Source organism: Ammodytes marinus (assembly GCF_949987685.1).
Source record: "Ammodytes marinus genome assembly, chromosome: 1".
NCBI classification, from domain to species: Eukaryota; Metazoa; Chordata; class Actinopteri; order Uranoscopiformes; family Ammodytidae; genus Ammodytes; species Ammodytes marinus.
Window position 1 is genome coordinate 18,770,426 of NC_137230.1, and position 27,901 is coordinate 18,798,326.

Genomic DNA, 27,901 nt, shown 5'->3' on the forward strand with positions numbered 1-27,901 from the left:
GCAGCTTTTTAATGGAGTGACTTTAAATTCCAATCATTCTTTCTTCCCCCACAAATGATAGAAAGCCAATTAATCCCACCATCTGCCTAAGTAAGCGGACATGCAAGGTCACTTAGTGTGTCATTTTGTTCCACAATTACACAACAAAGCAAAACAAAACCCAAATGCGCCACTGATTACTTTTACTTTTTTTTTCATAACCTAAGGCTACTTATCGGCAAATGTTTTTGTCATGTCTTTCCACATATGCAGGAAGATTGTCGCATTGCAACTTTCATGCAATTTTAATTTATATTTATTGTGGGCTGCTTTAACTATAATGTCAATGATGAGCATTTCTTGAAAAGCCAAAAAATTGTAAGATAACTAGAAAATACTACTATCTCTTCTGGAGAGCCATATAAGGCAGAGTTAAATTAAATGTTATGTCTAAATCGATGCAATGCTGCATACTGTTTGATGGACACCGCTGATAGCTACACAGATAGATGGTGCACCTTTTTTTTACGTTAAATGAGAACCTGATGGGTTAGCTTTTGTTGGAAAGGATGAGTGATGCATTCTTCCCAAGCTTGACATGAAATGAGCGTTAACACGAACTGAGTGTTGCATCCAAACCTCCCTGAAGGATGCCAATAGAAGATAAATATGAAATACATGGTTCTGGAAAGGATTTTGTTAAACAGGTACTCGATGTCATGCACATCTAGAAATATGCAGATGATCTGTACTTTTTTCTTTGCTTCAGCACAATCCACTGACATTCACTCTTTTGATTTGTTTAAGATTTCTGAACTACACACAATTACCACAATGCAGAATTACTTTTAATATAGACTGAAATCTGCATGTTATCACCGTAAAGTTATATTTAGGTTTCCAAGTGAGTTTGAAAAACTAATTTGGCTCCCTTGATTTTCTCTGGCATGCTACTGAAAAGGCAGAGAAAACACAGCCGCACACAAGGAAGAAAGCAATGATTTAACACATGGAGAAGGGATTTGAAGTGGAGTGCACTTTTGCTAACCACAACGCGGGACAGGGTTAAGTCAGCCTTTTTCCGATGGCTGGTATTTTTTTTATTTATTATGCATTGTTTGTAATTTATTTTATTCCTTTTAAGTTGGAAGCCAGACATTTGTTTCTGGCTTTCAATTCTTGATCAAAGCTGAGTTATGAGGGATTTGTCCGTGTCCCTAACTTGTAAACTGCAGTTTTTCGGAACAGTGTTTAAGGTTAGGGTTAGGTTACAATAACAATATAATGAATGTTTTTATATAACATAATAAAACAGGACCAAGCAGATAAAATGAGAATAGGACATTAACACAGGAATTAAAAACAATTGGATAAATAGGAATCGAAACAGTATAAAGGTTAGGTTTAAACAAGTATTGGTTATGATTTGGGTCCCCAGAAGTGACTGAAAGTCTATGTAAAGTCACCAAAAGTAACCTAAGAGTTTGTGTGTGTGTGTGTGTGTGTGTGTGTGTGTGTGTGTGTGTGTGTGTGTGTGTGTGTGTGTGTGTGTGTGTGTGTGTGTGTGTGTGTGTGTGTGTGTGTGTGTGTGTGTGTGTGTGTGTGTGTGTGTGTGTGTGTGTGTGTGTGTGTGTGTGTGTGCGTGCGTGTTTGCCTCTGTGTTTGCGCCTGTGTGTCCATCTTTCTGTCCGTGTGTCAGTGACTTATTCAGTAAAAAATGTTGCTTGCTCTTTGTACAATGACAGCATGTTGTCTCATTACAATTTCTGGCATCTATGTTTATGTGACACACTGATCTCCAATGACATCATCATCACGAGGCCAATTTACAATATTTATCGTTAAACTGTCAACTTCAGGGTTAAGTGACAGTTCCGTTGTCTGGTTGCAATCAGTGTTTTCCTTTTAGAAAGGAAGCAGTATGTAATACAAAAATGTACAATAGGGACATTAGAATCAGGTGTATCTGACTTGTCAGTACTTGTTAATTTGTTTGGTTTTCAATACATAAAAAAATGTTGCTACATTCCCCAAAAGTTTACAGTGAAGCATTTTTCCCCCCCGTTTTAACAAACTGTTGTAATTCTTATCTGTGCTGTTTCTCTGCCATGAATCACGCACAGTAACAACCCCTCATTAAGGTATTTAAGTTAATTGCTCACGTATTTGTTTGTGTGCGTGGATGTTTGCACTGGTTACTGTTCCAGCTTTTTTAGAAGTAAACGTTGCACAAGCCATGTGGGGGAATGATTCCTGCTGTGGATGTATCCTGGCATCCCAACCATTTCCTGTCAGATAGTATTATGAGCCCTCTGCGCTCTGCTCTCTCATGGCTCAGGGCCTCATGTTGGTGCTCAAAAACACACTCTGAATGGCAGTTTACTGTGAGAGGGGATTAAGGCGGGGGGTCCATGGGGAAGCGGCTGCAACGGCACGGAGTCCATGAGTTCCACATGATCCTTGAGCTTGACCGTCAGTAGTGAGCAGACACGTTACACACACATGTGTTTGGAAAAAGGACTAGACACACTTTGTCTGACTGTCCATTCTGACTCACAGATGGCTGAAATGCAAAGTGATGAACTAGAGTGCCTCACACAACTGAGTGCGTACCCTCTGCCTGTACCCCCACAAGGCTGCCATCTTCACTTTAATCACTTTGAACATCTTCTTTAAAGCAGCTCCGAGTAACATTTAAATATCTTTTAAACAGCCTCATGTTTCCTCTCATAATCATAAATTACCTTTAACAGCAAACGAGACCATCAGTGCAAAGAAAGACGTTTTTATATAGTTTTTATTACTGCGTTTGGTCTGGTCGCACACCCAGTCCGATTTTCGGTTCACGCGTGCATGCTCTATGGTCACATATCCGTATTGGTCGCAGATTTCAGTGTGGCGCAGCAACTCGATTTGAGAAGCCTTTCCCTCCAGGTGAGGGAAGGGGAGCGGGAGCCTTGTTTGAGACAGTTGTTTGTCGTCATAATGACTGATAACGGGGCTGAACCATCAAAGAAAAAAAAGAAAATGCAATGAAGAAAAGCTAAAAGGGAGAGTGATAGGCGGGTGGGAGGGCGTTGCCAAGCAACGTATACACAATATCACGGGAGCGAACTAGACTGCAGTGTTTACTCCTAAATGAATGAGCGGTAGCCTACTAAAACAAAGTTTACTTTGCCTCACCAGCATCATCAGATGACCATTATTCATCTGAAATAGTCATTATTTACAACAACATAAACACATTACCTCATCGTGATCCATATTAACTGCCGTCTCTCGTTCATTCGCTTTGTGTGAGGACACGGAATCTTTCAGCTCCGTGAGAGGTGACACTGCATCAACTCATTGCAATCAGGTGTGTGTAGCACTGACTGGCATTAGTTGATGCTGTGTCACTAACCACTCTCACGGAGCCGAAAAGAGTCGGTGCCCTCACACTTTCAACACACGGACATGCACTATATTGCTTCATGATAATTTGAATCTCGCACGCCCGGCACGAGCTAGAAAACAGCTTCACGACAGCTGGCGTCGTAAAAATACTACTGCTTTTGTCCAAAGGGGCCGCCAACGTGCAATGTTACTCGTAGTGGCTTTAATAGTGAATACATGACATTATATCTTTCCCTTTTTTTAGACAAGAAATGAAGTCTCTTGCTGTGAGAACATGGCCTCTGTCTGTCTCTGTGGCCTTGGTGGATTGCCCTTGCGTAACAGGGTCACTGGGAATCTGCAACGGGTATCATTCCCATGTTCAGATAACTTGTTTTTCTAGAGTATGCCCAGGTAAACATGTGCGTTAATCAGATTTCATGCTTTCACTATACGGAATATGTGTTTGTTGTTTGTCCGGAGGTCAACTATGTGGCTTATCTTTTTCCTATTAATAATTCAAGAAATGATGGTCAATTAAATTATTTTCGATTGTCGGTAGCCATGAAAAGTGTCGTAAAAACATGTTGTTAAATGTCAGTTCAATCTTGCAGCTTTCCTGGAAATTGCCAAATTGTCTGGAACTCAGAGGAAGCTGCTGTTCATTCACATCCTCTAAGCCTTTTCTTTCTTTCTCTCACGTGGCCCATGCCTCTTGTTTTTTCTCACTTTGTGTACGTGTCTGAAACAGAATAGCTGTGTGTTAGTCATTACAGCCATCATAGCTGCTGCAGCTACAAGGGGGTAAAATCAGTGAGAAGTACAGTAAATAATTGGAGGAAAGGAAGACGGCAGGGTGTCCTCGCAAACAGAAATGCAGGGAATACACAAGACCCTCCTCTGACCTACTTTCTTGTAATCTAAAAAAAAGAAAAAAAACGTATTCCCCCACCCTGCACCATGTGGATCTATTCACCTATAACAATGATTAAGTCCTAAATACAACACCCTTGCTTTGGTCAAGCCCCATGAGTGATGCTGATATAGACTAGAAACAGCTCTGTTCTACGTCTCGGGTTAGACCTTCCATTCATCAATCTGATCTCAGACCTGCTTTAGGTTTAACTCTGTATCTGTTCACTTTGTTAAGTTGACCTCTAAACCTTTTGGGCTGTCACTTAGCCTCTCAGTCTGCTTACAGAAGATAAAGGTGGAGGTTGGTAGGTGATGATAATAAGTGTGGCTTAAGTACACCTGATAATGTCCACTTTATATGAGATACGGCATGTTGAAGCAGCCTCTTGACAAAGGTTCATCAGGAGCATGACTGCAGAATTTTTCAGCTCTTCAAAAGGTTTGTCGTCATGAGTGTCTTTCCAGAGGACAGCTTGACATGCATCACTGGACTTCACTTTTTTTTTAAAGTGACATAATGGAATGCCGCTTGCTTTGTTAATTATTCACCCCTTTCTGCCTGTGCGTTTCCACTTGTTGTTCTATTTTGTCTGGGGGTCTGTGAACTCCTGTGACCTGCCGCATTGTTGAGGATGCCGGTAAACAATGAATTGGTGGCGCTCCAAGCTAGAACATTTCACCGCAGCCCAAATAACACCCACTTGCGACAAGAATAGTAAAACAGAAACTATGTTGCTCAGTCGACAGGGGGGCCAAGCTTTCATGTGTAGCTGTGGAACTTGTGTTTTACATTTTCACCCCTCTGTGTGTGTGTGTGTGTGTGTGTGTGTGTGTGTGTGTGTGTGTGTGTGTGTGTGTGTGTGTGTGTGTGTGTGTGTGTGTGTGTGTGTGTGTGTGTGTGTGTGTGTGTGTGTGTGTGTGTGTGTGTGTGTGTGTGTGTGTGTGCGTGCTTCTGGAGGACTGGCGGTAACCGAGGCCCCCCATTACGGACTAATATCAGAAAGCGTAGCACTCTTCTCCCGCCAAAATAAAAGACTCTGATAATGTGTTACATAGTTTTAGAAGGGACAAAGTCATGAATTTAAGATTTCTGTATGTGTGTGTTTTTGTGTTCTCACGTGACTCAGGATAGAGAGTCGGGTCAGGACCAGTGCTGTTTGTTTTGTACATGGCCTTCAGTCAAGTTTCCCTCTGACAATTCTCATTTATATAGTTCAGCAAGTAAATCCCAACAAAGCTGACTGGGGATAAGTACCAATTTCCTGTGATTTTACTACTTTGAGTCCAACTTGTGTCCTTTTCTCTTATTTTGTCCTGTTCTCCTCGTTCTCTGTGATCTCTGCCAGAGAGCTTTTGGTTAGGCCCCTAAGGTCCCCTGCTCTAAGCCCCTTAATTTACTCTTCATCCTAATACCTTTCTCTTGAAAGTACCATTATGTGCTGCCCTCTTTGACCTCGAACAGTCCCAAATACAAAGACACTTTGGTATGTTGTGCAAATATCAAAAAGGTAATATTTACAAAAACAAAACAAAAAAGACAATTACATCTGCTTTCTGGTGAGTGATGTCTTCTTCATGAATAGACACAGCATTTTATGGACAAAATGACGAAATGAGTCCTTGCATTTTTTTCTTCAAGTTTTTCTTGTTTGGCAATATAGATGAAGCAAAACATCAAATCACTAATACATTGAAGACTGGAGTGCTGTGACTTTTGTGTCAAGACTGGAGGATATATAACAGTATTGAAAGCATATGTCTCAAAAGGGGAGCAGAGAAGCGTAAGGGGTTTTGACAGATCTATTTTTCTTTTTCTTTTCTTTTCTTGAGCATCGCCTTGACATCAAACAGGACAGAGTATTTTTATGTAACACAGTTATGTTTGCTGAGGATGGATTACAGTGTTTGCCCCCCAGTGTTCACCCCCAGATCACATATCTGCAATGTACAGCATTATACAGTAGTGCATAACGTATACAGCAGTGCATCAGTCATATCATGGCATTGTGTGTGTGTGTGTGTGTGTGTGTGTGTGTGTGTGTGTGTGTGTGTGTGTGTGTGTGTGTGTGTGTGTGTGTGTGTGTGTGTGTGTGTGTGTGTGTGTGTGTGTGTGTGTGTGTGTGTGTGTGTGTGTGTGTGTGTGTGTGTGTGTGTGTGTGTGTGTGTGTGTGTGTGTGTGTGTGTGTGTGATGAGCTAGCTAAAAGTGTGTGATGAGCTCTGACCTGTCCCCTGTTGTCTGACCTACAGGACTGCTCCAGTTCCGAGGAGTTCACGGTGGCTTCTGCACTGCTGCCCCTGTCAACGGTCTTTTACAGGGTAAGGAAATATATTACAAGAGTTTGCCAGTTTAATTCTCTTTTCATTTGAATTTGTATGCATGCAAATAGCAGCATGATTTAATAAACCCAAAAAACATATATATACAGTCCCCTCCAATAGTGTTGTTTATCTTCTTTGTGTTGTGTCTTGTGGTCATGGACCGAAAATAAAAACATTTACTACTACTACTACTACTACTACTATTGGAATGGTGAGGGCAATTCCTTTATTTTTGCTGTAAACTGGAAACATTTGGGTTTGACAACAAAAGATGAATATGAGACAATAGATCAACATTTCAGCTTTCATTTCCAGATATTTACATTCCAGGTATTTACATCTGGATCTGATACAGCCTGTGACCCACAAATGGTTCACAGGCTTGATGCAGTTATTGCAAGCCAAGGATTTGCAACAAAATATGAAGTCTTATTCACTTACATTTATTTTAAGTCTATCTGTTCCAATACTTATGCTCACCTAAAAATGTGCTGTTCCTTTACAAAAAATGCTATCTTCTCAGTAGTGTATCAGATCCAGATGTAAATATCTGGAAATGAAAGCTGAAATGTTGATCTATTGTCTCATATTCATATTTTGGTGTCAAACCCAAATGTTTCCAGTCTACAGCAAAAATAAAGGAATTGGCCTCACTGTTCCAATACTATTGGAGGGGACTGTATACATATACACATATATTTTAAATATAATAACCACTAACTGCCCAGTGGTTTGTAGCTATGCACATTCTGTAGTTTGAGCTCCTGAAACTGCTGTTGCGCCTCTAATAAATTTAGAAAAAATACATCTGCCAATTTATTGAGATTAGATTTTTTTAACTATCCAAAAATCAATATAAATTGTTTGGACTAAAAAATATCCAGTATTTAAGCTGCATTCTGGAGACATTTGTAAGCAGTGAATAGCCTTCTCAACCTTTGACCTTTGCTGATCCCTGACCATGTACATGCAGAGAGCAGCATGCTAAAACCGCCTTAGCAAAATGTAGCCGTTCGGGGCCATGGCCTTTGGTTTCCAGACCACATTATAAACACAGGGTTAGCCGCACAGCTGTGTCCCCACGGCTCGCTCGTTGCTATGGGGAGAGACACAACTGTCTACATTGGCTCTTTGTCCGGTACCAGCGCCATACCCTGGTGGGCTGGCCTGGGACCTGGCCCGCTCTCCGCCACCACATGACTCATCCAGTTCACATGCCACAGGTTGATGTAACACTACTGAAGCCTTCTAGTTTCTCTTCAGGGCCACCAATATCGAAAAATGAATCACTTATGTCTGTGTGTGTGAGCTTGGTGCATGCTCGATTAACAATGTAACAAGATAGTACCTCAACAAAGCAATTTGCGTTTTAGTGGAGTGTTCATTAATGCAGAAATTTTACACAATGAATTGGTTAACGGCTATTTTAAGTTAGACGATTATTAATGATTTCTTGTCTGGAACTGACGGCTAATTAGAAAGAACAATCATTTAAAAATACAACACATTTTTCCTTGTTATTTACAGATGTTTTAAACTGGTGACAAGCTTGAGGTCTGCCTCAGCCAAAAGGTGAAAAGTGAAGTGAGGTTGGGCGGGAATCTGCCAAAAAATTATTATGCAATCTCTTCGCTTTTAGTGGTGCAAGGATCATTATGTGAAAAATGTTAGATAAACAAAGCTTGGTAATGGGGTTTCCCAGCAGCTGTCATCACGGCTATGGATTGAGAGACATACACCATCCTGATAAGTCACATTTGATCATTGATCAGACCCTGTTCCAATGCTCTCGGGACATGTTTCATCAACTTTTTGAGGTTTTGTATCATGAATGAGTTGCCTTTATGACACTGCAGCATACATAACAAAATGAGTTCAGATAGAAGGCAGTTGTTTTTATAAGCATGTGACATGTACAAAAGGTCCCTTCTCATCTTTCAGGGTTAGGTTAACCCTGTCATATCATCAATCTCTGTACTTACATGAAACTCATATAATGACCGATCAGACTGGTGTTGCATCCAATTATTGCTTATGCATTACAGTAGGTATTTAATCTACAAACCGTTTTAAACCTTCCTTCGCTGATTGGTGCATACTTTGTTGTGCATGTAGCACTTGCCTAGTAGTCTTTTGTGGGCCAAGATTATTTTCATGCAACCTTTGTTTCATTGTCATTAACTATTGTTGGGAATTCATAAGGGGTAGATTTGGTCAAAGTCAAGAATATTATTAATTTCAAGGAAATTATAATATTAAGAAAAATTGTTAATTAATGATCAATTAAATTAGTCCAGCTAATCAAATTACTTATTAATACCTACGGAGCACCACCCTTTGAAAAAGGGAACTTTGAATCAAATCAGAAAAACAGTCTCATAATGTTAAAGGGATGTATCTTGAAAATGTCAAAGTTGGTTACAATGTACATTTAAAATAATGAAGGAGTGAATATTCGAGCATAAACCTTATTTACCAGCCATTAGTGAAATACAAGACACAAATATCACAGAGACTGCTTCTTAAAATCAAAATGTAAGGGTTTATTTACTTAGGCAAGTTGATTAAAACGATACACATAAGTCAATAACCATGCACTAATCTAATTTAAGAAAGCAGACATAGCACAAGCAATAATAAGAACAGTTTTGAATCAAACCCACAGGCTATAGTACATGTGCATGTACTACTGTGTGTGTGTGTGTGGGTGTCAAAAAGAAAGGGGGTGGTGGACACCGCCCAAAGCCAAAAATGGCGGACAGCTTGTGACGTTTTCGTCACGTGAAGGGGGTCACCGATGGCGACCAGACAAGCCCAGACAAATGCCTACTGTGAATAGTCTCCGATGGTGATGAGAAGCGATGGGTAGGATAGGATCCTGTGGTCCACACGGCAGGTTAGAGGAAGGTCCTGCTTTTTATGCCGGGGAAAACGATCTTGCTTCTTGGGGAAAGACGGGGCCCGTCACGGTCAGCTGGCTTGCTCCGGTGGTGGCGTGCGTCTTTTGCGGAGGCGGTAAGGCTTTACTGTCTGTTGCGTTCAGGGACGCTCGGCTTCTTCTCCGACTGGTAGGGAGGAAGGCACGGCTGAGTTTCTGCAGCCGTGGTAGGATGAAGTTTCTTTGGTGAGACTTCCTTCAGATCCGGGAAGATAGAGACTGCAGGCCAGCAGTCTGTGAGCTCAGTTTAACGTTTGCAAACACCTGCTTTGTGGATGGATCCACTGCGAAAGGTGGTGATTTTGGGGTGCTTGCTGGTTTTATCATAGCATGGTCACATGGTTGACTGGAAGATCTCAGCCAATGGGGGTACCAAACCTTATCAGGAGTGATGAAACTAGGGCTGGGTTCCTTCGTTTTATGACCCCTTGTTCTGGGGGGTTTTGCCTCCAGAAAACTCAAATCCAGGCTTTATTTTACCCATGTAAGCCCCAAGAGTTCCTTATCAGGCTTTGAAAAGGGGAAGTAGGCCTCACACTTCCTCATAGGTTTCTATTGTACTTTTAAGCACTGCTGTAGGCACAACACTATATTAGATAAGGGATGCTTTATTAAACCTAATATCACAAAGCTGAACTCATATTCACTTTTTTATCACACCTAAATGCATGGTATCTCCTCGTGCACATTCCATTTTGTAAGGAAGGCTGTGCTACTTTCTAACATCACTAGGAAACTCATATGAAGGTTTTTCTAAATTGAATTAAATCATTAACCTAATCAAAAATGTTTTTCCTGCACTAACCCACCTAACTGCCTACTGATGTTAATCTTAATCCAGTCTCATATGCAAAAGCAGAGGAGGTACATTTTCAGATTTGAAGATCTTTTTCTTCTAGTGTTCTTTGTTTGAGTGAGCAGTGGCAGTGTTACGGCATGTCATACACATTTTAATCAAGGATGCATATTTTTCACTTAATGTGCAAGTATTCATGAGAAATAGAGTACGTCTTTTGCATGCCAAACATTGGGTACAAATTTGTCTTCCTCTGTTTTGGCACTGCCCGTTACAGATTTGTTGGTTCAGGTCCAGGAGTCAGCCATTGGTCAAGTCCCTGTTTGGTTTTATTGGCCAGACGTTGTCAAGCAAACAGTGTTTGCATGCTTACAGTGGTACTACTGTCCCCATTGCGTGGCCCTTAAGTATACAGGTCGGGGAACGTGGGAAGCTCCCTTTGCACTGTAACGTTCAGCTCCCAGCATCTGCTAGATAGAGACAGCCCATGTTTAGTTTAATTGCCAGCGATATGTTGATACTGAACAGGGTATGCTTTTGATAGACATTCTATATTCGGTCGTCTCTGGTTTCCTCTCAACTTGACCCTTCTCGAGTGTCTTGCTCAAACTAAAGAGGTCATGGGATGTATTTGATAGAAGTTTGTTAATATTTCAGATGGAAGGAAGTTAGAGCTGATATATAGAAAAATACTTATTTGCCTAACTTGTGCATGGATGGTGTCATTTGGCCCGTGTAGGTAAAGTTTATCTAAATTCCATGCAACCTTTGTACAGTGGCCCTTTGTTAGAGGTGAGCTTTTACATTTTGTTGTGATTCTTTAATCTGCAGTCAGTTCCTCTGGCATTCATTATCTGGTAGGAGGTGGGCTTATCGGGAGATGAACAGGTGCCAGTGACGTCTGTGTCTGTTGTTATTCTGCCCTTTTGAATGTGTAAATGTCTCTGCTCGAGGGGAAAACACAAGTAAGTTGAGGCAGCAAGTGAAAAACCCAAACACAGTTTGGGATGACTGGAACAACAAGAGCACTTGACTGTTAGCATTCTTTCAGCCATAGTTTATGCAGGGGGGGGATTTAGCTGCTCGCTCTGTCAAACCACTCTCTTACGAGAAAAATGACGTACTGCCTGGCCCTTGTGTATCTCAGAAATGTCCAGCTCTGGACTGTATCTATGTTTACTCTGTGCTGGAACATTTATGTTACTTGTACACTGTGTTTCTACACAGCTATGGCCTATGGATGCCATGATGGGTTTTGTTTATTAGTCTGACCCTCAACATGCTTTTTCTCTTCTATGTTTTTGACTGAGTACTATAAATACATTGTTCCAATAGAAAGTTATTTATTGTTTCAGGATGCAAGTCGTTTTCTTCCAAATACACTGACTCGTGTAGAATTGCAAAGCTGTGCAGATGGATTGTGATCAGGTCAGGCATGCATTCCTAAATGACTTTTTTGCACCTATAATTCAGGAATTCTATGAATTCTTCCCAAACACTTGTAAATGATGTTGCTGCCACAAGGCTTGTGACATATTACAGAAGTCTTCACTCAGCGTCAATATACAATGCATTCATAGCTAAGATGCACCATCTCTCAGTCTCTAAGAGACACACCTGACATTTGTAATGCTTTTTGGCTGCACAGCTGATGTTTAGAGGCCGCAGTCAATCATTCTATGAACCTTGGGAACATGTCCTAGAACTCAAAACAAGATCCTAAATCCTGATAGACCAATTCCCTCGACCTGTATACAGCCTTTTACTTCTTTCTTTCCTGTGGGTTTTCTGCTTGTTTTTTTTCAGCCTTTCATCACCCTCAACCTTGCATTCCTCCTCTTCGATAGTGACACGGATGGGTCTGATATTCTGTCTGTACCCTCTCCTACCTCTTCCTTCTTCACTTCCTCCTTTCCTTTCCTCTTCCTTCTCCTCTCCTTTCTTCTCTTTGTCCTGTCCTCCTCCTTGCCCAATCCATCTTGTTGATGTCTTTGTAACCCCCGCGTTTTATCATATTAGAAAGAGATGACCTCGGTCAAAATGACCTGCACATATCAGACAGGTCAGAAAAGAACAGCCCGCTGAGGATAGACAAATCCTATGCAGATCCCCTCCTACACAAATACACACGCACGCCCACTCACCATCTGATGCAAGACATGTTACAAACTCCTGTGACAGGGAGGTACCACAGCGCTATCCAATGGGATTTGCTTCTTATTGTACTTGTCACTATTTATCAATGTCTGTGTTTCCCTCAAATCAGACCTCTTTGCCATGTATTCCACAGTCTGTCACTCTGTTGGCCTGAGCAGTGCCATGATTGGTCACATAATAACCTCTCTTCAAAGCATTTCTAGCCACAGGAGATTTATATGTCCTTGTCATTTCATCCAGCATTTCCCTGGTCCTATTCCCATATGCTCCATTAAAGGCGGTATGCTTGGTACCTCTGATGTTAAAAAAGTTAGTGTACTCATTTTTTATTTCTGGAGACAAAAAAACACTACGTAAGTGCAATATTTTGTTGTGAGATTTCATACCCATGTTATCCAAAGTGCTCTGGGAACGGACGGTCCACACTGGTGGTGTAAACCTATGGTGTAGAGTAAAATATCTCAACCACTAAAAGATGATTTACCAAGAAGTATTGTTACATTTATTCAACAGGATGATTTGTATCCACTTTGGCTAACATTTTATGTGAATTAGAAAATATGAGGATGCCAACACGCTAGGGGCCTAAGATGGTAAAACAAATTATACCTGTCAATTTCATTGCAAGCATATTAGCTTGCTGCCATTAGCATTTGGCTAAAAGCACCGTTGTGCTTAAGTACAGCCCATGATATGGTCCCATAGAGAAGTTATTTTTCTGTTGTTATTCAAACAGGAGCAGAACTAAAATGTTTTTATTTTACTTTTATTACCAAAATTGATAATTTGTTGAGGGAACTGTGACATAAATTCCTTGTTAAAAAACAACAAAAAACAACTTTAGTTGTTGTAGCCATTAAGTTATCTGCTGTATTCAGTATTATCCCATTTCCTAAAAGAGTTGATATATTTTTGTCACCTTATATTAGAAGACGAGCAGCAGGGGGCTGCAGCAGTTGGGCAATAATATTTTTTAGGGTGTTTAATTTTTAAAATCACCAGACATTTGGCAGCTTTCGACCAACAATTTGCCACTCAATGAATCAGTTCTGTTATAAAAAACAGAACAAAATATAAATAAATATATATATTTTTGATTCATAAGAAAGTAGTATTCACTCTTATGAATCAAAAGCCTATGTGTTCACCGCTTGTCCTCTCAGCTCTTCATCTGGCGCTTCACACTGCCAATAAATCTGTTTTGGTTTGGTCTGTTATAATTAGAGAAACCCCTACGGCTCTTATCTTTCAAAGGCGAACTATGAAGTGATAATGGAAACCACTGCCTTGTGTCAGGCTCGGAGGAGAGAAATCAGAAGCTAATCAAATAACGGGCTTAAGCCTTACACGTGGCCCTCAGACTCTGCAGGGAGTTGGAGGAGACGGTTTGTGTATGTTGGTTTGTGTTTTTTTTTTAGTGCGGTGTTTACCATATGTGTTCTACAGTACAGTATAGATTGCAGTTAATGCCTTTAGCTGACTACCGTATGTTCCCATTCGTAGCTGTTTTTGCAAGCATCAGGTGCTGAACTCTTCAGCCTGCACTAATGAAAAACAACAGCACTGCTTCCACAGAGGGAAAGAGGGCTGGTCTGTTCCTCCATTTGGGAATGTTATCTGTTAAAATGTTAAAAACCTGTGAGGAATGATTGATTTCACTTTAAATTCCACGGTTGACTTGTTTTTTTGTTTTCCCACTTCTCCCCAGTATTTTGGCAAGCTCCTTCTTCAGGGGGCACTCTTACAGACACAGATCCCCACTTGACACAAATGGCCAATGAGAAATAAACGTACACTTACTCTGCCCACAAGTAGAGAGCTGCAACGATTAGGAACCAGCTGTTAATGCAGGATCATAACGGGATCACAGATATTGCAGGCAGAATATGCAATGACCCTACTAGGCAGGAGCAGCTGTCAAGGATTGTTTTCCAGGCTGTACCGTTCCCTCACAATGAATTTTTCATGATGTTTTGTGTTACATTTTATACATATTTTCCGCAAATTCAGCCCGGCATGTTTTGGAAACTCTGTGATTTCCCCTAAACTTTAAAATAAACAAAGTTCTTTCTACAAAGTTCCTCTGCTTAGAATGCATTTGTACTGACGTGTGTAGAAGGGGTTACGGGTGTCAAGTTTTCATTTAGTTAGTCTGTCTGTCTGTTTACACTTCTTGTGTAGTCAATACATTTAATTTAAACGTCAGTCAGAATTTCTTGACTTCTAAACTGTGAACAATAACACCATCACTGCTGTTTTGAGGTGGGACAATCCGACATCTGGTTTTTCTTCTGTTGCTACAGGGAACGAGAGATAAACTATGAGAGAAACGGGGATGCTAATCACAATTTTTTTCTTTTTCCCACTCTCACTTCCCTCCAAAAAACTGCCAATTAAAATTGCTCACGGTTCTAAAAGTTATCTTTGTGGGCAGGGGTGGGTGGCACATCCGTACGAGTGTGCAGAGTCGGCTCAACACTTAACACTGGTTCAGATTGCTTGCAAAATTGGAAAAGTATGAAAAACAGCCTCACACAGGCATCTACTCAAAAGCATAGTCAGCTGTTTAATGATGCTTTTTTCTCTAACTTTACTATGTGTTTTTGTCTTTTACAGAAACTGGCCGCGGGGGTGAACCAGTTTGCCTACACCTGCATTCAGGACCATCCCATCTGGACCAACCAGCAGTTCTGGGAAGCCACTTTCTACAGCGAGGTCCAGAGTCAGATCCGAGCCCTTTATCTGAACACCCCAGGGGAGAAAGGCGGCATCAATGTCATGCAAAAGGTAACACCGACATAATGAGTGAAAACTCTTATAAAGTCTATTTAACCTGCTTTTCTAACTCACATTAGAGCAGAAAAGATTGAACAACAGAAACTTACTAATAATGAGTCATGATAATTCAAGTAAATATGCAAAAACTGAATATCTTTGATGCTATATGTATTTGCTCAGCCATCCTGGGAAACATTAGCCTGGTACTACCAGGTCTGTAATCGCTCAATTGACAAACGTAAACTAACTTGAAGGCGGGTGTCTGTTGAAGTTTAAAACTATTGGATGTGCCCAGTGCCACTCTGGATCTGACAACCAATCGCATAACGTTTGATTGTGACGTATGTCATGCGCCGGCTTCTGACTTCAACTGAAACTGGCGCACAACCTCACCGTCATTGTTCTATGCCACTCCCTCTGTTCGCTGATTGGACAGCCAAAAAGTCTGTCTGAGAAAACCCGCAAATATTCCACGGACCCAGACTGACTACTCAAGGGAAATGAAAATTGAGCGGAAGAAGGTTGGTGGGCAGTGCCAGGCTAGGGAAACGTATGCCAGGGTGCTGGAAAGCAGGCTCAGACCAATTGGTCGAACCTCACCAAATTGATTCTGTCCTAGTTGTGTAACATTAGACCAACTCTTTACACTACAGGCATCCTGGCAGTTTGTTGATTTAGTGCCTTTTGTCATCAGACTGTGAACTCCAGCATGCACTCTTTCCACTCGTTTTTTTTCATAATCTGGTTGAACTGCTTGCCACTCTGCAGGTCAGAACTCTGTGGGTGGCAATTTTAATTGAGCATCATTGAATTGCTAAAGGGCTAAAACTTAAACTATTCTATTTAACTCCTAATTGTGTTCCGTTATCTCTCAAGGACACTGGCCCTTTGCCTGCAGCGGGCAGAGATGAGGAGCACACGGCCATGGACTTGGCGGCGGAGCAGCTGCGCTCATGGCCCGGCCTGAGCAAGGAGAAGCAACAGGAGCTGGTGAAGAACGAGGAGAGCACTGTGTTCAGCCAGGCCATCCACTATGCCAGCCTCATGGTCTACCTGCTGGTTCCTCTGGACACCAGCAAGAACAAGCTGCTCCGAAACGCCCCTGTGGCTGACTGGGAGAGCGGCAGCAATAGCATCGTCACTAACAGGTCAGAGAAAGCAGCAGCAGCAGCTTAACGTGGGTCACTATCTGAGTAGAGAAGGGATTTCATTGACTGTTAATATACGTCTTTCATGTGTCTATCAAAACATGGATTAGGTTAGAACATACTCTAGGCTTGTTCAGTATTTGTCAGGTAGATCGATCAGTCTTATCTCCAGGTGAGGTGATTTGGGAGTATGTGTATTGTGTACCACTCTTTATAAGGTGATGATAGGTACGTGGGTGGACATGGCGTAACACACCGTCTACATGATACTTTCCAATTCAGCCAAATGGAGCGTAGTAGCTCTCCTGTTTCCGGCCCACATCCATCCTGTGTGCTTCCATCGCTATTGCACAGAACAAAGTGAGGCTCATTTACTCCCTGTTTAGGAAGTTTAGAACCCTCAGAGTGTATTTAATGGAGCTACGTTGTACTCACCCAAACCAAACAAAATAGAAGTGGAAGTGATTTCCCTTGCTCTCTACAGTATGTGTAGAGTGGAATAAATCTGGGGAAGATCCTCTCAAGTGTCCTTTCCTAGAATTGAAAAGGCAGGCAGCCATATTTCAGGCTTTGTAATCAGGTTTTGTTATGTGCAGTAAGTGAGCTTTTTTTTTTAACATTTTGTTTTAAATTTCACATTTTATTTCCAAATAGCTGCAAGAAAACAGTGTTACTATTTAATTCTGGGTTTGTCTTATGAGAAGTCTGTCTTCTACTTATGAGAAGACAGAAATGCCGCGGCCAAAAATTTGTTTGTGTGAAATTTTCTTCTCATTTTTATTTTTCCTCTAAAATCTTTGCCCCAGACTTGTTTGTTTTCCCACAGAGGACATTTGGATCTCATCACTCAGTATTTGTGAATACAGAGGGGAGGTTGCATCACTGCCTCGTGTGAAACATTGGTCTTGGCTAATAGAGCCTGAGCATTTCTATGCGGGCATCAACCCTTTGCCAGGGCTGCATATCACTCTCGCTCTCACTGATCTTTATCACAGTGCATCCTGGGATCCACTTTCTGTCAACACAACACTGCCAGCTCCCGGATGATCAAAACTCCCATATACAGTGGCTTGACCTTTCATTTTCATTGTGTCATCTATCTTGTATCTTTTTTGCAGCATTGCTGGCAGTGTCGCGGAGAGCTTTGACACAGAGAGCGGGTTCGAGGACTCGGAGACCAGTGATGTGGCCAACTCTGTGGTCAGGTTTGTTGCACGCTTCATTGACAAGGTGTGCACAGAGAGCGGAGTCACCCAGGATCACATCAAGAGCCTGCACAGCATGATCCCAGGTACAACCCCTTCCATCCACTGTTCATTCACACTCTGGCAAACGACCTAATTCCCTCAGCTTTATGCAGACTTCTTTGGAGTTGTGTGCTCAGACCCAACAGCAAGAGACTCCTCTGAGCTGATTAACTCCTGACGTGTTAAATGGCCTTAAAATCTGTAAATACACACAGTTGTAAAAGTGTGGTCGCACAGTACATGTGTCTCTCACTGTACCAAGTGTATGTGCACCTGTGTGTATGTGTGTGTATGTGTGTGAACATATGTAACCAGCCTTTGACCCACAGGCATCGTAGCCATGCAGATGGAGGCTCTGGAGGCAGTTCACCGGGAGAGCAGGAGATTACCTCCCATTCAGAAGGTGAGTGTTGCTCTACACTCGGGACTTCAGCCGGATGTGCAGTTTATAGTATAGACAATTATTAAGCAAGGTTATACTTTTTTTATTATTTTTTTATATCAAAATCTGCACAAAAATATTTTAAGATTTTGTGGGTTTGATCCAGAAGTTGGAAAACATTATTTAAATGTATTGTATACTGTATACGTTATACACTTGTAATGTAAGACTTGTAATATAGCAAATTACTGAAAATACTGCCTTTTGACCATAACCTCCTTCACTTGTCAACCTTCATGTTGAATTAATTGTTTAGAAAGTAATGGCACATAAAATGTGTACAAATCATTTGCAGAAAAGTCACCGGATAACACACTGGTAGGGGTTACACACATCTTCACTGTAAGGGCCTATTTCAACCAATGTTTTCTAGTCATGCACTTTAAGATTTTACCAGTTGGTCTTTTGGACCCTGCTTTGCTATATGTCTGCCAGCTCTTGGTAATTCTTCTTGCACACTCATACACACAGACAAACACCATGCCAGTACGGCCCTGGGAGCAATCCGGAAACCGTGGTGAGCAGTCTGGACAGATTGCCTGCTGTATTTGGTGGCTAACTTCTCACACATTTATGTGTTGGACAAAGCTTCCATCCTGGACTGCTGGCTGCTAGCAGCATGCCAAAAAATACTAAAAAATATGTGTAAACAACACTGACTGTGGACTCGTGACAAGTCGGAAAAGTAGTAGTTATGGTAGCAATAACACCAAGAAGAAAAACAAAGAATAGGTTAAAGGTGCAGCTCTAGGAAGAAGACCAATGCTTAGCAGTAATGAGGTGCAGAGGGACTCTCTTGTTCTCGCTGTCCATTCAAGGACAGGTTCAAGAAGTTCTTATTATCTCCTGGCCAGACCTTCACTCCCCAAGGTTAGCTGTGGCCTCATTGGGAAATGATGCGAATGATCCAATGTCCCTCTTTGTTCGTACTTTTGTGACAGTGGAACAACTGAGTGTTTCTCCACTGACTATGGAGGCGAGATGGAGCTAAGCAACACAGGGTTCAGAAGTGATTAGTTAGAAGAAGAAAAATTGTCATTTGGTGTTAGTTTTTGGGACATGGTTCACAATCACCTCTGCTTAGAAAAAACAGATATGCACACACAAACACCTTATTAGTGCATATTTTACAAGGCTGTGTTCGCTTCTTCTTTCTTTAGAAGTGCCATTGACATCTTCTTGGAAAGTGGTTTACAACAGAAACCGATTCCAAACCCACACAGAATATGAATGATGGGAATTGAGAATCTGGTTAGAAAGCTTCATCTAACAACTAAAAATACAGCAAGTCAATTCGTTTCCATATGTGAAAGTGAAAACCAATGATTACTCAGTTCAATAAATAGGATAAACAGAAAAAAATGTACTTGAAAAACAGATCATGCATTTTGCTTGGAAGGGGGGAAATGGTGAATTGGTCTGTACAGAGAGTTTGTTTTTGTTGGCAAGATAATTTTTTTTAAGACATCTAATGCTGAATGTGGTTGCAAGATGTGGGTTTATTTGATAATGACGTGCATGTGAAGCTTAAAATATATCCAATAAGGCCATGTGGTGCTGTGACTTGACATTATATTGATGAATTGATGTCCTGGCTGTTTTTTTAAATAAAATCTTGATTTACTGAGGCAAACATCTTTCTCTCTCTCTCTCTCTCTCTCTCTCTCTCTCTCTTTCTCTCTCTCTCTCTCTCTCTCCTGTCAGCCTAAGATTCTGCGTCCAGCGCTTCTTCCTGGAGAGGAGTTGGTGTCAGAGGGTCTGCGGGTTCTTCTGGATCCCGATGGCAGGGAGGAGGCCACTGGGGGCCTCCTGGGGGGCCCGCACATCTTACCAGCAGAGGGAGCCCTCTTTCTCACAACATACCGCATCATTTTCAAAGGCATTCCCCACGATCCACTGGGTAAAAACTCAACCACCGTATCTTAAAAAATATATAAAAATCTTTAAGTTGTTTCAGGCAAATATAAAAAAAATATATATAAAATACTAATACAAACACTAAGAAATACTGTACCACAAATTTAAACCATAGCTACCATCTTTTTCTGAGTGCTTATTTAGAGTGATCCTCGTGTGTTAGTGCACAGTGCCATTTCGTTATGATTTTAAAAAGGTAAACCATACTCTTCATCACTGTGTAAAACAAAACAAAAAACATTTAAGTTATGAGAAGGTGGTGCCCTGGAGGCTAAGGGGTTAAGGCAGGAGCATGAACAGAAAGGTCTGCCGTTCTCTCTGTCTTCTCTCATTTCCAATCACCTCTCTACTATCTACTATCCAACAAATGCGTGTTGGGTGTTTTGTGTCAGAAATCCTCTCAGTAATGTGGTGCTGATCTTTGGTCCTGTATGTGTTTGCAGTGGGGGAGCAGGCAGTGATCCGAGCGTTCCCAGTGTCCACGCTCACCAAAGAGAAGAAGATCAGCATCCAGAACCAGCTGCAGCAGAACATGCAGGAAGGCCTGCAGCTCCGCTCTGCATCATTCCAGGTAAACACTGAAACACCCTGATTTAGCCCAGTATGGACATAAGCAGTGTTGGGAGTAACGCGTTACAGGAAGTAATGCATTACTGTAATGCATTACGTTTTGCTGTAACGCGGTAATGTAAGGCATTACAGCAAAAAAATGGTAATATGTAACGCGGTACATAGCTCAGAAACGCGCGTTACAATGCATTTTAAACCCGAAATTGACTGGTTTGTTGTTTTTATACAAATTGGCCAACACCGCGAGTTTCGCAGAGGAGAAAAAACCCACGCTAATGTTACTGCTAGAGGAGAAGAAAACTCGATTTGCTGCTACAATTGATTCCAAAGATGCGCTAGCCTACTGGCTTCCGTCTCACTGCCCAAGTTATTGAAAACTTTTGTAGTGTTTGGAGACTCTGTGCTCAACGAGCAGCGGGTCCCTCGGAGCGAGTCCCAGCCTGCTGTCAGAGGAGAGAGGTGACACACCTCCGCGTCCAGGCTGCAAATGAATCGCGCTGTTGTTAGGTGCAAAATCGGAGATAGTGTGCCACGAAGCTATTTATGCTGAAGCGGTATTGCTGGATTTAGGAGTTATTTAGAGATATGGCAAGCAAAAAGTTGACGAGTAGGGAGTTGGTGTTCACTCTTTCTACGGCCCCGGTCACGGTGCGTCCATGCGCAGCAGTGGTGCAGCCATGCGACGCAGCATTATATATATATTAATATTATTATATTATAATGATAATAATGATGATAATAATATTAATGAAGAATAGAAGAAAAATTGAATAAAAATGGTGGTGGGTAAAAAAAAATCATAAACGCCAACTGTTTATATGAGTTTTGTGGTGTAGTTCTAGTTCTAGTTTACAACTGTTGGCTTACAACAAAGTGGACATCATTACAAATGGATGGAGGGGTGAATCTGATTAAATAAGTTCAACTCTCTTTCAAAATATCAGGTATTTCATGGAAATTACATAATAGCCTACAACATGGCCGCCACCATATGACGTCATAATATGCTAATTAGATGGGAAAATTTAATCCCCAGATAAACTTTAGGTCATTCTCAATATTTGTCTAATTTACACTTTGTCTCTATCTCAAACCACTTTCAATCCAGAGCCTTCTGAAATTTAAGTGTCAAAATCTAGTATTTTTAAAAATAAAACCCGGCGCCTAAAGGGTTTGCTTTGATGCAAATTATGAAATCTTAACATAACGGCGGCAATGATGGTGCGTAAAGGACAGCGCAGTTGGCAAGCTCTCCTCAGCACTAAAAGTGCTGCAGCAAAAAAGTCACAATAAGAGTTGATCACTTTGTCGATTCATGCCTCTGACACACACGTCGACTCCCAACATAATGAGTGGATGCTTTGAATTAGCAAAGGAGATATAGGCCTATATTTAGGCTACTATTGTTATTATAAAATGTCACGCAAGAGAGACGATAAACAAACATAATGGGCTGTTATCATTTAGATTAGATGGCAAGATGATAAGGCAGATTCTTTGGAACAACTAAAAAAGGCAAAAGTTGATGATGATGTGAACAACTTGTTTGTGCTTTTAAGTCGCCAGAACGCAAGAAACAAATCTTTGAGGCTCAATTTACTTTTTCAATCTACAGTAGTAGGCTCTAGCTCTATTGATATTAATATAGGCTAAATAAATACCTAAAGATACAGTATTTCTATTATAAAATGTATTGCACCATGAGCTATAACTGTGACCATTATATTATATAGCATAGGCCTACTTGTGTTAGCCTTAAGCCTAGCTCAGTCATTATGCCATACCATGTCACCTCCTGCTGTGTAATGAGCTGCATTGAACACAAGAAGATCTATTGAGAACACCAAATCCATATTTCATGTTATTTTGGTGAAAGTAATGCAAAAGTAATGTAAAAGTAGTGTAATGCCTTACAATTCAAAGACAGTAATATTGTAATGTAACTAACTACTTTGAAATGCCAGTAATAAGTAATAAATACCGCATTACGCTTTTGAAGTAACTTGCCCAACACTGGACATAAGTCACGTCAAGTCCGTGTGCACTGCAGTGAGTTTTAATTAATGTGACCTCTCTGAGATTTTCCTGTTCACTTCAATTAGATATCCACTTTTAGCAGTGATGATGTAACATGTAGTATATCATCTGTGGTACTCGTTCTCAGATATTGAACTGGCATTATTATCATAACACCTTAATGTTTTTTTTCTTAATTAACTGGGCTGCCGCAGGATTCACAAACTAGTTAATTAACAATTAAAGTTTCATTGAGCAATCAGTGTAGCATATTTTTAGGAAGCTTCTTAAATTATTAAATTAAAGAGAAAAAAACTATTTTCAGCCAAGTATGTGGTTTTTTAGTCTTTGGATGTACTGTTGTAAAAGTTTTAATGGTTTATCTTTTTTACTGACTCAACGGAAGAAAGTGACCATGTTCTTGGAGTTAAGCTAACTTGGCCTGCGTCGTCATCCCTTTAGTTAGGAGTGTGTGTGTGTGGGGGGGGTGGCCCACATGTGGGCTGTTTTACCAATCTTATCTGGTCAAACAGAGAGGAATCTAGACGCTCTCTACATTTAGAGAAAAGCTTCAACACATATGACACACAAAAAAATGTAGTGTAGTAAATAATAATCAGTTTGACTCCTATCTCCTACAGTTGATAAAGGTGGCTTTTGATGAGGAGGTGAGCTCGGAGATGGTGGAGATCTTCAGAAAGCACCTCCAGAGGATCCGCTACCCGCAGTCCATCTTCAGCTTCTTTGCTTTCGCGGCGGGACAAACGGCTCCTCAATCAATCCTTCCAAAACAAAAAGAGAGGAACACTGGCTTCAGGTCTGTGGCACAGCTTTACTGACCACCAAGCCACGGACTAAGTGGCTGTTGTGATTAAATCTGACAAACAAAACATTTTAAATTTGATTCCAGGGAGTCAGATTATTATCTGAAATCACGGCGTAGATTTATACATGCCTCAGCAGTTTGAAATGTTGGAAAAAAAAAATACTCTCAATGCTCTCATTAAATTATGTCGCTGTCTTCCCGTTTTACTCCATTTACAGAACACTGTCCAAAACTATTGTCAAAGGGGCAAAGATGGCCGGGAAGATCACCATGGGCCGTAGTGGTCAGACCACACTGAAGAAGAATGACAGAGGGAGCAGGATGACTTGGCATGAAGATGATGACATTTCAAGTGAGAGAAAAAAAAACATGTGATGATGTGGAGGGGAAAAAAGAGAAACAAAAAAAAAACGTAACAGAAAATGTAACGGTAAAATATATATAAAAAATATATATTCACCTATTTTGCGGGTGTTTTACAGTATCTGACGATGGCGAGCCTCCTCCCAGCAGCACTTTGCGAGCCTCGGAGAAGTCCACCATGGAGCAGCTGGTGGAGCAGTCCTGTTTCCGTGACTACCAGCGCCTGGGCCTGGGCACCATCACCGCCAGCTCATCTCGCTCCAAGTCGGGCGAGCAGTTCAGAATCACAGCCGTCAACAGACTCTACTCCCTCTGCCGCAGGTATAAACAAGACACCTCACAGGGTTGGATTCCTGCCTCTTCGTTGAACTGTGTGTGTGTGTGTGTGTGTGTGTGTGTGTGTGTGTGTGTGTGTGTGTGTGTGTGTGTGTGTGTGTGTGTGTGTGTGTGTGTGTGTGTGTGTGTGTGTGTGTGTGTGTGTGTGTGTGTGTGTGTGTGTGTGTGTGTGTGTGTGTGTGTGTGCGCACAGTCCAGAAACCTTCTGATCCACCCTGATACCACTTAACCACAGCACAGTTGGTGCCAAGCTTACTTTTCTTTACCAGAATTGTGTAGCCCTGTGTAGGAAGCTTTGTTAGCTTCAGTAGCTTAACAAGTAGTCCAGTAGGAATTCCATCTTTTACCTGGCAGACAGATGTTAGACTTTGAAGCTCGACAATAGGGATGACTCAGCCCGAGCACAGAATCCCCATATGCTTCTGTGACTTATTCTTGTAGTGGTTTTACTTATTGTAGAATTTTTTTTTTCTTTTCTTTTCTTAACACCTCTCGGTTTTGATTTATTTATTTTTTTTGCTTCTGCTTCTCCTTTCAGTTACCCTGGGCTGTTGGTGGTTCCTCAGAGCATACAGGACAGCAGTTTGCACAAGGTGGCCCGATGCTACCGACACAACCGACTGCCCGTGGTGTGCTGGAAACATCCTCGCACTAAGGCCATGCTGCTCCGCTCAGGGGGCTTCCATGGCAAGAGCGTGGTGGGATTGTTCAAGTCCCAGAACCCCTCCTCGACAGGTGTGTGCATTAAACAGCAGCTCAGACTTTTCATCTTATGGGCACAGCTGTAATATCTTTATGAACTGATTACTTGAGCTACATAACCACAATAAATAACTACCTTGTAATTGTTTTGTTTCTATCATTGAGGTTTTATCGCTACCAATTTGCATATGGGGGAGGGATGGGGGGATTCAAACTACTTTTAAAATGATTGTCATGGTTTTGTGTTCTGCCTTTTTAGCTCCTGCCTCGTCCTCAGAATTGTCTAGTAGTCTCGAACAAGAGAAGTACCTGCAAGCCATCCTCAACTCCGTCCCCAACTACTTCAAGATGAATGGAAACAGCACCCTGTCCAACCGCTCCATCATAGGTCTCTCACCAGGTACGCTCCCTCACTGATCATCATGCCCAGTTATTTACTTGACGATGCTACGCACAGTTCTGCTTCACGATTCTTTTAATTTGCCTCTGCAATCATTTCAATATTTGTTTTACTTATAGACTTATCTTAAACAAAATGAAAGGGTTATATTGTGGCTCTATGATTATTTCACTTCTCAACACAGGTAAAGCATAGATTTATGTCCAATATATTGCTTTCCCCCATTTAAACGGCCCACTAAGCAATACCAGTGAGCCTGCACGCACAGTAGCACAGCTCTGAAACCGTTGGATTGGATGAGTCTGCAGGGAGTGAATAAACAGGCCTGTGAGGCTTAAAATCTGGGCAGTGGTTCCCTCAAACCAAAGCTACGTCACCTGACTGCCTGTGCTCATACCTGACCTGAATTCGGTGAGCGATGGTTCTCGCTCCAGCGTGGGAAAAAAACTTTGTTTGTTTGCAAAGGACAAGAGGCCACGGAGAGTTCATTTCTTCTGATAAAGAGAAAAACTGCAGCTTTGCATTCTTCCGATTTATTTTTGTACGCTCCGGCTCTGCCATCAGGCAATCCTTCTCTTTCTATTTTGTGTTCTCTCTTGTCAGCAGTTATTTTTCACCTGCTTATCTTGTGTGTGTGTGTGTGTGTGTGTGTGTGTGTGTGTGTGTGTGTGTGTGTGTGTGTGTGTGTGTGTGTGTGTGTGTGTGTGTGTGTGTGTGTGTGTGTGTGTGTGTGTGTGTGTGTGTGTGTGTGAGAGAGAGAAACACTGTATCTAATATTTGGTAACAATAGGAAGGAAATGTGTACAATAAAAGGTTATGTAAGAATCACAGGACAACCTGGGGTCACTGCCAAGCCCATCCATCTCCTCTGACTTCACCTCTGCTCCTCTTGTATCCTGAACAACATACTGGACCATGAAACACTGAACTGCACTGAGAGCTGTGTCAGGGATGCTCACATTACATTATTACCATTACCATGTATCTTGTCTTAACAGTGCTTGGATCAGATTAAGTCCGAGTAAGGATGAGATCAGACCGAAGCCAAAAGGCAAAACCAACCAATGCAATATGTTTTGTTTTCCGCTTGTAAATGCAGCAAGTGCACGCTCATCATCTTGGTCTCATTTATGATTTAGTGCAAAAACACGCTGTATAAAAACAATACCTTCCTGACCGTGTCCCCCCTATTCTGACACTTGTTGAAAAGTCCTGTGTGTTGTGTGAATGTGTTCCTTCAGGCAGTGACAGGCGGATGTCCAGGATGCCAAAGATGACTCCTGTCCATTTAGACATCCCATTCTCCAACAGCTTTACAAGAGGAGGTGAGTGTTGATTCCTACCACCTACTCAACACGTCATCGAACACCACAACCGTCAACAACCTTTAAGACATAAGCTATGAGTGTTTTAGCATCATCCTGTCATTTAAGGGAAAGGTTAAAAGGGCGATGAATACATTTGGTGTACGTGTACATATTGCATAATCACAATAGTTCGCACATCACATATTCTCCCATTTTCTTTTGTAATAAGACACATTCTCTCACATTAAATCTGCGTAAATGTGCCGGTAAGTCAGTAAAATCACAGTATTTCGGATGTAGAAATTGGAAGAATGGAAACAATGAGACATTGCATGCTAGTGGGACGAATTTGTTTTTCATTCAGATTATATTAATATGATTTTATAACTGAGGAATGTGAGTCAACACAAACCTCATATTTGTGAAAATATTGGACATACAGTACAAAGATTTGCTAAATTCAACTAAAAACAACCATAGGACAGATAAATATTTGTAGTCATAAGTGAAAAACTGTGAACAGATGCTGAAACATAGTTTAAGTCTTAGTACCCAAAGTGAATATATCAAATCTTGATATATATGAAGTGTGTGTGTGTGTGTGTGTGTGTGTGTGTGTGTGTGTGTGTGTGTGTGTGTGTGTGTGTGTGTGTGTGTGTGTGTGTGTGTGTGTGTGTGTGTGTGTGTGTGTGTGTGTGTGTGTGTGTGTGTGTGTGTGTGTGTGTGTGTGTGTGTGTGTGTGTGTGTGTGTGTCTGTAGTTTACAGCTGTACATATGCACAGTGTACACTTTGTGAAATATCAGTTAATTATGTGAAGCTTAGGGATTGTTTTGTTGCGTTACCGTAAATGTACATTGACACATCATCATCATCATCATCGACATCGTCATTGTGAACTGGAATGTGAACTTGTCCAAGAGGAGACCATCAGTACGGAGTGTTTTGTCTCAGCCAGATGTTGTGCTTGGTGTCGTTGCATGTCTGAGGTGTTAGTCACTGAATTCAGATAGGGGGTTAATGGTGAAAGGTTTTCTGAAACAGACTCTGCAAAGTCCCGTTTCTCCTGTTTTTATATATTCAGCCAACTCAACTATGCAGCACTGTCCAGAGAAAATCATTGGATTTAGAGAACAGAATCATATCATAAATATAGAGAGGTTAGAGAGGTTGTACAATTAATCAACATTAAAGTTCAAATTCAAGTTTGTAGTGAAACGAAACAAAGAACAATTTCAGGACACCTGTAATAATAAATAGATTATAATAAAGTTGTTTGATTTTGAATTTAATTGAATGGTTGAAGAGAAAATAATGAAATAATTCATATTGTGTTAATTTATATTTATCGTAAAAAAAAGTTTATGTAGC

General features: G+C 41.2%; 1 protein-coding gene across 4 annotated transcripts in view; it reads left to right on the forward strand.

The window, feature by feature from the left end:
* The window catches only part of sbf2 (SET binding factor 2), a 96,614-nt gene that overhangs the window by 55,194 nt on the left and 13,519 nt on the right, over positions 1 to 27,901 (forward strand). For all 4 annotated transcript variants that reach the window (XM_080027125.1, XM_080027127.1, XM_080027126.1 and 1 more), the window contains exons 17-29: positions 6,518 to 6,586; positions 15,097 to 15,267; positions 16,135 to 16,406; positions 17,525 to 17,697; positions 17,983 to 18,056; positions 19,800 to 19,995; positions 20,456 to 20,583; positions 23,240 to 23,415; positions 23,643 to 23,776; positions 23,907 to 24,108; positions 24,662 to 24,858; positions 25,085 to 25,225; positions 26,467 to 26,550. In XM_080027125.1, the coding sequence (XP_079883251.1) occupies positions 6,518 to 6,586; positions 15,097 to 15,267; positions 16,135 to 16,406; positions 17,525 to 17,697; positions 17,983 to 18,056; positions 19,800 to 19,995; positions 20,456 to 20,583; positions 23,240 to 23,415; positions 23,643 to 23,776; positions 23,907 to 24,108; positions 24,662 to 24,858; positions 25,085 to 25,225; positions 26,467 to 26,550 (2,017 nt within the window). The remainder of the gene's footprint in view (positions 1 to 6,517; positions 6,587 to 15,096; positions 15,268 to 16,134; positions 16,407 to 17,524; positions 17,698 to 17,982; positions 18,057 to 19,799; positions 19,996 to 20,455; positions 20,584 to 23,239; positions 23,416 to 23,642; positions 23,777 to 23,906; positions 24,109 to 24,661; positions 24,859 to 25,084; positions 25,226 to 26,466; positions 26,551 to 27,901) is intronic.